The 10,652-nt window shown below is 40.4% G+C and overlaps 1 protein-coding gene across 1 annotated transcript; it reads left to right on the top strand.

Annotated features, from left to right (window-relative positions):
- Positions 1–6,803: 6,803 nt before the first annotated feature.
- On the top strand, positions 6,804–10,425 carry LOC121383998. Its single transcript, XM_041514136.1, has 2 exons — positions 6,804–7,855; positions 9,078–10,425. Exons 1-2 carry the CDS (start codon positions 7,669–7,671, stop codon positions 9,941–9,943), a joined length of 1,053 nt encoding a protein of 350 aa, XP_041370070.1. The 5' UTR covers positions 6,804–7,668; the 3' UTR covers positions 9,944–10,425.
- Positions 10,426–10,652: the final 227 nt, after the last annotated feature.

Raw genomic sequence — 10,652 nt, forward strand, 5'->3', positions numbered from 1 at the left:
GAAAGAAATATCACTCCATCTTGCATTTATACGTGATACGTCTGTCTCATTGTTTCCGTGTATATGCCTATGTGACTACACGGAGATCTTAAGGGAAGGTAAGTTCAGTGCCTTCTGACCGCGTTAAACGACCCCATTTAGGCTTAATTCCCTCAGTCCGGAAGGTCATCTCCTCCATCTACATATACTAGTACAGAACAAAACTAGTTTCCTTTAAACACATACCATGCATGTCCAACACATGGAGAATACAGGCGCATGTGCAGGGAGGTGGGGGTTTGAGGGTCGAAACCCCTCTCTGCTAAAGCAGGGTTTTTTTTAAATACGTTTTCATAGGGAGCATGTCTCGACCTTCTATAAACTTCGCTAGCCAGAATCTAGGTTCGCCACCCCCACCCCTGCTAAAATGCATGCACACACGCCTGGAGTAACAACATTAAACATACATGTATATAATTGTGATTACAGCAAAGAGTTTCAGGAACTTGACCGGATCACACAAGAGGTAATTAGAGGCGCTTTCTCACAGACAGGGCATTATATACCATGGCCTTTGATATGCCAGTGGTAGAGCATTGGATGGAACATAAAATGATCCTCTCGCTTTTCAGGGAAATTGCCTCAGGCTGTCTGTGTGTGTGTGTGTGTGTATGTGTGTGTGTTTGTGTGTGTGTTTCTTCTCTCTCTCTCTCTCTCTCTCTCTCTCTCTCTCTCTCTCTCTCTCTCTCTCTCTCTCTCTCTCTCTCTCTCTCTCTCTCTCTCTCTCTCTCTCTCTCTCTCTCTCTCTCCCATCTCGATGTTTTAGTGAGATTTGTCTTCTTTTTTTTACTTTTTTGTTTTTGAGTTGTTTGTTTTGTTTGGTTGTTTTTATTTCTTGTTGGGTTTGTTATGGGGATATTCGAAGAAAAACAAGATTCTATAACTCTTCATATTTCCGAAGCTAGATGGTTAGAGCCAGTAATCGACTTTTCGTGAAATTTCGGTTTCACTCGGCGAGAAAAGTGATAATGAATACCGGTAGCCTCACTTGTAAAGATTAGACCGTTTCAGCCTCGTTTATTTAGACATCAGGGTCACTTGGTCAGATAGGGAATACTAGGTGAAGAAAATAAACAGAATTTAAAAAACAACACGAAAGGCACGCAGCTGTTATCATATCAATTTGGTCTGTTTTCCTCTCTTTCTACGACTCGCTTTTTAAAACGTAAAGAAACTGATGACGTCAAGGTCACTATTACATTACATACTGTTTTAATTGCATGTGTTCGCAGGGGCGGATCAAGAATTTTGTAAAGGGGTTTTTTCTGTGCTTTTTTTTAGTTTGCTGATGGCAAAATAAGCCGAACTCCCAAAAGAAGCAAGATCTTTAAGAGATTCAGGATCATGATCCTCGGAAATGTTTGAAATAAATAGGTAATGAGACGCGTTTTCGGAGAAGTTTAATGTTGTTTAGTGTGGGTGATGAATTTAAAAAGGAAAAGGTCGTTAAAAAGACACCACCAATGAAGAAAAAAAACGGCGGGGAGGGGCGGGTGTTACGGAGGGGGAGGGGGGGTGTTACGGGACGTCTATGATCTCCCTCTGGAACCAACAATGGTGTGAAGGCTAAGCTACATTCTGTGTTTTTCTCAAGTATAATACGTTTTGTTGTACGTGCAAGGTTGTTGTACGTGTGTGTGTTTCGTTTGTTAAATATAATAACAAGCATTCTGAGAGTACTGCTAAAGCAATGTATGTCCCCCTATCGGGCCAAACAAATTTGCATATCTCCTAAATTCAAGGGTCATAACTCTGTAGAAAAAAGGATAAATCGCCAAGAAAGTTAAACTTTATCTGTAAGAGTACGCGATAAAGTTGTATACAAAATTCCATCTCAATATATTCAGGTATTGCAAAATAAAGAAGTCCGGAAAAGTACAAGAGCCATAACTCTGTGAACAATGGGTAAATTGCCATGAAAGTTAAACTTTATCTGTAACAGAACATGATAAAGCTATACTCAAACGTTCAGCTCAATATCTGGAGAATTGCCAAAACAAAAATTCCCGGAAAACACATTTTCGTTTCAATTAAGTTCAAGGGCCATAACTCTGTCATAAATGGGTAAATCGTCATGAAAGTCAAAACTTGATCGTTAACAGTATATGATAAAGCTATAAACAAAATTTCAATTGAATATTTCAAGACTTTGTCCAAAAAACAACATCGGAAAAACTTATGTGTGGGACAGACGCACAAACATACAGAAGGACAGACAGACAGAAGGACGGATATGAAACCTATAGTCCCCTCTGGTTCTACCGGTTGGGGACTAATAATATTATGGTATTAAAAAAAAAAAATTGAGTGTTAACACTTATTAAAACTGGTGCAGACGCCACGACGTCGTGTCACCTGGCCTGAGTTCAGCTAGACCGGGCAGGCAAAAATCGTCAGCTAGACTAGTTTCTGCGCTTCACGGTAAATCAAATGGCCACGTCGAGAACCAATCAAATAGTTCGCGAACGTTAGCAAAACGTTCGCTGGTTGAACTTCGGGCAGGTGTTCTCTTTTGCGACCTTTGACCTGTAAATATGTCACCCTGTCGACATGATGTCCTGATTTGACAGGTGACTTGTGCAGGTATCACCACACTACCCTAATCTGACCTGCATACGTGTCACCATCCTGAATCAAGAAAGAATAAAAATGTCTGATTACCGACACCCAAGCATACGTTAAACTGCCCATATTAGACAGGCCCGAAGGAAAAATATATAGAAGGGGGCACAACCTGTAGAGTGGAGTCACAACCTATATAGTGGCTGAGGGGGCACAAGCCATATCTGTACCTTTATGTACAAAGAGTAGGACACAAGAAACAAAACGGCTTGCGTTTAGAGGGGGTTACAATCTGTAGAGAGGGGTTACAACCTCTATAGTGGGGGAGGGGGCAAAAGCCATATTTGTACCTTTATTTATATAGAGCAAGATACACAAAAAACCGGCTTGCGTTTAGAGAGGCGCACAATCTGTACAGGGGGTTACAACTTCTATAGTGGGGGAGGGGGGAACAAGCCATATTTGTACTTTTATTTATATAGAGCAGGACACACAAAAACCCGGCTTGCGTTTTGAGAGGGGCACAATCTGTAGAGGGGGGTTACAACCTCTTATAGTGGGGAAGGGCACAAACCATATCTGTACCTTTTTTATATAGAGTAGGACACAAGAAAAAAAAACCGGCTTGCGTTTAGGGACGGGGGGGGGGGGTGTGGGGTGCGCAATCTGTAGAATGGGTTACAGCCTCTATAGTGGGGGTGGGGGCATAAGCCATATTTGTACCATTATTTCTAGAGCAGGACACACAAAAAACCGGCTTGCGTTTACGGCATATACACCAACTGGCCGTATCGCACGCAGTCTAGATGCTCTCATTGAAACTAATATTGTTTGACTTTTTGTTTTAGCCGGACCGCAAGCACTCGCCGCATCTAGTCTATATGAGCCTTTAGGGTGTATACTACCAAATCAAATCCCATAGACGACAATAGTAACATATGAGGCTAAAACTCCTACCTGCAGCGTATCAATCGACATAAACGCCACGGATATAAATACTACCACCCCTCACACTTAAAGTGAATCAGAAAAAATTGGGGGTCAAGCTGCTCGTTTCCGAGATAACCGATAGCGTCTATGACTACCCTAGTTCCGCACAAAATTCGAGTACGTTTTTTTTACAGGTACCCCATACATATTTCAAGCACAAGGCTACTTGACACATTGGTACTAGATGAAATAAAATTGCATATTTTTTTACCCAGATGAAACTATTATGTTTTACAACCAACACACTCTCGTTTATAACCAATCACAGGACTTGTGGTGTTCACTTCTCTATCGAACTTTGACCCAGCCGGAAGTTATTTGGTTTAGTACTACCTTGTTTCGTTTAACAACATCACAAAAGAAGATTGATGTATTATCATCTATTAGATTCAAACACTTGATCATTTTTGACATGTCATCTTTGGAGAAAACCCTTTACAATTTCCGCAGCAAGGAATCTTTTATATGCACATTTTCCACAGATAGGACAGAACAACGCACACTCGTCCATTCCATATCTTCTCAAGATCTGTATTTCAGCACAGCACTACACCTTCAACGTCTGTTGACTGTCAATCTAGGGGTTTTCTTGACGGGATGCAACCCATCTCGTCCCTACAAGCTGTGCGCCTTAACGTGGCCACTCACGTGGACATATAGATCGGACTTTAAACTTTTAGACCTTCCTTCAAACGTTTATGTCGAAATTACTTTTTTTTAAATATTATTAAATAGTCCGATCCTCTCTTCTTTCTCTTATTTATTTTTGGACTGTCCTTCTAAAATGCTCCAAATTATATAAATATTCGACCGAGCAGACAATTCTTTTTTAATTTTGGCTTGGAACTTCTTCTTTTTTGTTAAAATTCTATTAACTTTTTTACTAATTGCTATTTTCTGCCCATTTTCAAATCTACCCCCCCCCCCCCCCTCCATCCCGAGTCAGGCCACCGATCTTAACTAATTTCTTTTTGACCACCCGATCTAATCTAGCGACCAAATTTAATGAGTAGAATTTTCTTTATTAATTATATTAATTAGAGATGCGCATCAAAATGTTAAAGGTCCACTATTTAATTTTTGGATGTAAATTTCAAAATTGTCCGCTTAATTGTTTTCTGTCCCGGGACAAGCCCCTGGTTGTCCAGAGACAAGCCCCGGGACGGACATGCTCGAAACTCTAGTGGTATATGAGCATGTAAAAATTATTCGCACACTCAAATCACTGGCATGATTTTGCAAGTAAGGTTTTGATTGGTCGAATGAAAGGTCAACTGGACATGAGCTCCAACGGGCTGCTGTTAGATCCACATGTAATAGTGGAGCTAATTTTAATTAGATTGCAGTATAGGTCGGTCAAAATATGTTTACTCAGCCTGTGGTGATAATTCATGGTCTTCGTAATTCGTTCTCGTGATATGTATATACTCAGCTTGTGGTGGTAGTTTGATACTACACACGTAACCACCCCCCCCCCCCCCCTCCCCCCTCAATTTTTTTTATACAACACCGTTAATTTTCTTTAAAGGGAGTCTAATTTAAGGCTTTTTTACCTCTACGTACTTTCATCTATATATCTTTAGCACGATTTTTCTACAACAATAAAAACAATGTTTAAAAATGGCATATGTAATTACTGACACTTTTGCTATTTAGTAGACGCAGCCATTGTTCTTAAAATGTTACAAACATTGCAAAACTAATCAGCAACTAGTGAATGTGTCCAGATTAGAAACTAAAAATAAGTCTTTGCTTAAAACCACAAGGTAAAATTCTCAACGTTTCGTCAACTAAATGCTGACATCGTTTGGAGAATTGTCGTTAAATTCATTCATTCATTCATTCGTTCGGAGAAAAGCAAAATAAGGGCGGCCATTCTTCTAAAATAAACACCAAATAGCAACTCCGTGTATGTCGTGAATTAGCTCTATGCCAGTCACAGAAAGCGATACGTTTTGAGCCGGACAATATATTAACACGCTGGTCATACGGATAAAGCCATTGCGGTTGGATGAAATACGCTGCGGTTATGGCGCCAACTTGGGGAAACCCGACAGGTAAGATAGAATTGTTAATTTCCTACAGATTTCTGAGTTTGTCCTTTCAAAGTATATTGGTGATTTGAAACGAAATATAGTTAAATAAGTGTGTGAAATAAACAAAACAAGCCTTTTAACGTCCCGCCCTAGACGTCGAAAGATAACAGCATCTGGATGGGTCAGGGTGGGGTAGTTATATATGCCATGTAATTTGATACACGTGTTTAGTGTGTGTGTGTGTGTGTGTGTGAGTGTGTGTGTGTGTAGCGGGGGGGGGGGGGGTATGTTCAGAGTTGGGACAGGGCAGTGCTTCTGACGAGTGTATCCCGTTAATAAGGTGTAGGCCTATACGTGTTGCAGATCAGTTGGTGTTCGTAGACATTATGATTCTGAGACAAAGGCTGGAATTGGAAATCATTTAAGGAGCACGCTCAAAGCAAGCTGCTGTAGCGCACGCTTGTCTTGGGTGCAAGTTCTGGCGAGGGCTTGTTCTTTTTATCTAAGACAGGAAGAGATTTGGGGAGGGAAAAGGAAGGGGTTCGCACATTCAAACCACTAAGTGTAAATTAAAGAAAAGTATTAATCAACAGCTATTGGATGTCATATATTTGGTAATTCTGACATATAGTCTTTGATAGGAAACCTGCTACATTTTCCATTTGTAGCAAGGACTATTGTATATGTAACTTTCCACAGACAGGATAACACATACCATGGCCTTTGAGATATCAGTCGTGATGCACTAGTTGGAACGAGAAATAGAATGGGCCCACCGACGGGGATCAATCCTAGACCTACCGAGGTAATGTTTGTAATGTTTTATATATACCTACCCAGGCTTTGCGCTTGATCATGCATACAGTCATAAGAAAAGATACTTAACGAACACATTAGCTGATACAAGATATATCCACTATCGGACTAAATTATCTGTAAGACATATTCTATATATTAAAACGTACGTGGCTTATGTTTGACTAAGCGGGCTGATCCAAAACCTGATCCGGCGTTTAGACATCAAAGCGTGCTAACAACAGCGTGAACGTATTATCGACTTGGGCACGCAATGACGAGGAACAACTTCAAGTCCGCCATTGTCTTTATTCCTTAGTTACCGTAACTCCAATACCGGCAATATACTGTGCAGGTACATGGGATCGGTTTTCAGTTTAAATTTGTTTGCACATGGAGAAAATGTAGGCTAACTTGATCACGATGAACTCGTCTTTGGTTTGTTAATCTTGGAGATCCTAGTTACGAAAAGTAACACAGGTGACATAATTTCATATGGAGACAGTTGAAACAGGACGATCGTTGTCACAGTCTAGTGGGAACGGATCTGTGTGGAGCATATTCTATTCAAATACAGCCGAGTTGTTTCAACTTGAATGGTTCCACAGCGTGAAGTGTACAATATAGTGTTTGTAATGATAACTCGCATTAACATTGAATTCCAGACATCAACTGTTAAAGTTCCATAATCGATTTCTACAAGAATAATTACATATTCTGAACGTTCTACGATAACTGTGATTTGTGATAATAGAAATTTTATCTGGAAGATCCACGATAACTGCTTTTTTCGAGAACATGTGTACATGGTTAAAGTCCCACGATCATTGCCTCCTACAAGAATAATGTCCTTCTCTGGAAGGTCTTTGATGACTTCTTTCTACTGGAAAAATTATCGATTGTTAAAATTCCACGATAACTTCTACAGAAATAATTCTCATCTGAAAGTTTCACGATACTGCTTTCTACACGAACAGTCTTTCAAGGTTCATGTTCTATAGTAACTGATTTCCTCCTACAATTGTACTGTTATGGACTACAATAATTAAGGTACCCGGGGACTAACTGGTGGTCGTACCATTATTACTGCTTCTATAAGACTATTATAATAATGTGAAAATACTTTGATGCCTGGTTTCTTCAGACCTAGCTCATCCATCTAGCTGTTTGACACTCTAAGCAACAAAAACGTCGAGTCTAGTTCGAACTCAAAGAAGATATTTTTGTTTAATTGTTTGCAAAGAAAATGCCCAGTCCAAGAAACGTCAATACGTCACTTCCTGTCATCTTGGATAAACCATCTAGAAATGAAGTGGGAAAATACCCTCATAGTAAACATGGGCATCTCCGAGATAAGAAAACATCAACAATATTCGACAGTGACATGCCTCAACTGCGACATATATTCCAAACTGATGTTTCCACAATCAAAGGTGAATATTTTAGATTAAATAACTATAGTCCGTTTACGTCAAAAGGGAACTGACGAGTTGGCATGTACGTATATATTAAATAATAATACAACTAATATATAAAATATTATTTGGTTCTAAACCAACGTCAACTCTGGTAACATTTTTAAAAGAAAACTTAAGGTACCGGTAATTTAAAGTTTTCTTAGCAAGTTACCATCAAACTGTATAAAATTAATATAATTTTGAATACAGGGGTGAATACAAAAATTCTGGAACATCAAAGGTAGACAGTTACACTTGAATCGCTACTAGTAACTTACAACGCAACCGTCAAGTTGGCCAACTTCGTCGTAACAGTTGACAGTCGGACCCTAGCATTAGATATAAGCATTTGGGATAGAGATCAATAGCCCAGTCTAGGTGGCCGCTACATTTTGCATCTGAAGATTAGTTAATTAGATTAAAACCGAAACATAAGTTTGATGTATTATCTATCAGTCAATATAGTGTTCCAATTATCGGCCGATGTGGTTGTTCGAGCAATTAACGCTCGTGACGTCATCAGTACAATTATATCTGGGTTTAGGGGTTTTGTCGCACATGACGTTACAATTTACAAATCAAAATCCTTGTATTTTTTATGCTTATTTAAAAATGTAGTAAGTCATTAACATCGTATATTATCTTTCATCTTAGATAACAACCATCTGTAAATATTAGATTTAGGAAATAGCCCAACTAACGTGTTAGCCTACGAACTGTTATGGAGAGCAATGATGTTACAAAAGCGTTCCCAGCCTCTGGCGAGGGTTTTCACACTATTGGGTTATCAGTCACAACGACCTTGGACATTTGCTGACTTTTTGGTATGATATTTTACTTGTTTTTCATATGCAGTTATATTTTATGAACGATGCGCGTGTGTAGGAATTTTAGCAATGGGTTGGTTCTAGACCGTAGCGAAAGATTTATAGTGGGGTCGAGACTCTCACTCGGAAATTGTATTAAAAAAAATAAAAAAATACTTGAGCAGGGGGGTTTGGACACCCAAAAGCCACACCCTGCTCACGCGCCTGAGTTTTATTTATGTTACATTAGGCTTAATAAACGATATTAAGGAATAAGGCAGCTATTGTAAAGGGATAAGTAGGCCTACCCTTAAGTATATTACAGTTTAGTACTTAAATACGTCTATCCTCTTCTTTTTTTTTGTTCACACTGCATATGGTATTCGTTTTAGCTGGACTCTTACCAGAAGCACCGCTTCGTCGGGATGAGGAGATTGTGAAAGTGGCCCGACCCAGAACGTGCATGCCTGACATAACGACAGACTGTGGACTAACGTCAAGCAACAAGTTGGCAAATTCAGCGCACACTGACAGAACTCTACCAGAGGCTGTTAGTGTGAAGTGTCTTCCTGAACCGACCGCCACGCAGGACAATGTAGATTCTCCATGGCGGGAGAAAAGTCACGCTGCTTCGCCGGTACGTACGAGAAGAGGCAGAAGGTGTAATTATAGTAAATCTGACTTGGAAAAGCTCGCATACGGGGTGACCTCGTTAAAAACTAACGACGATTACGTGACCTTAGATTCACGGTGGGAACACACCAGAGAAATTTCGCCAAGACGAAGCAGAACGCATAATAAACCTGATTTAGAAAAGCCCACACACGGCGTGGCAACGCAGCAAAATAAGGACAACGAACTGGACTTAGATTCCCCACGGCGCGAACAAACCAGGGAGATTTCGCCCGCGCGAGCAAGAAGAAGCAGGACGCATAGCAAATCCGATTTGGAGAAGTTGGCACATGGAATGACCATGCAGCAAACGAACGAGAACGACGTGATCGTCACCAGACGATCGGCACAGTTTACAGAACGCAACAACAGCGAGAGGAAGAGGAAGAGTGGCACGTCGAAGACTAAAGGTTACCCTAGACTGACCCGGGAAGTCCTGTCGTCAAACTTTATAACCCCGGTGTCGCGCTATTCCAGGATCTTCAACTGGCTGGCTGACTGCAATGAAAAATGTGTTACTGCAACTGTTCCGGGCCATCTTCCCGATATTAGTTTAACATCCAAACAAAAACATTCGGCACTTTAACGTTGATATTTTTAAAATGCTGGTCAAATATTTCGATGGGCATCAGAGGTGGATTCATAATTAGTATGGATCCAAACGATCTCCGTTACCCATTTAGGCTATAGTCTGTATTGAACCATTAATTTTAGTCCGTACTCAAAGATTAACTTTTGAAGGAAAGTGCTCTCCAAATGTACAAACTGCCATTTGTGTGATACATGTATAAGGAATCTTAGAAACAGCACTTTATTCAAATAGTACTGTTACCACTGTTACTGCAGGCCCGTAGGAGCTCGGGGGGGGGGGGGGGGGGGGATAGGGGGGTGCTCAGCCCCTCCACTGTTTTCGCCAGTTTTTATTTCGGGACTTTAAATGTCTCAGGTAATAAGCCGAAAACACGCCAGAATCGCTATGAAGGGGTTAATATTTTTAAATTTTCCTTATGGTGCTTTGGGTCTTCGCATTTTATACAACCATACAAATGACCCCCCCCCCCCCCCCCCCCCCCCCCCCCCACACACACACACACACACTTTGAAAATCCGTCCTACGGGCCTGTACTGGGTCAAGCTTTAAATTTACCACCCATTCTCCCCACCTTGAGACAGCGCAGGGCCCAGTTTCACAAAACATCTTAAGCCTAGTTGTGCACGTAAATGTAAATTTACGACTAAACCACATTTCGTATTACTACTAATTATAGTAAAACAAATATAGTTTAAAATATACA

This window comes from Gigantopelta aegis, chromosome 10, assembly GCF_016097555.1.
Source record: "Gigantopelta aegis isolate Gae_Host chromosome 10, Gae_host_genome, whole genome shotgun sequence".
NCBI classification, from domain to species: Eukaryota; Metazoa; Mollusca; class Gastropoda; order Neomphalida; family Peltospiridae; genus Gigantopelta; species Gigantopelta aegis.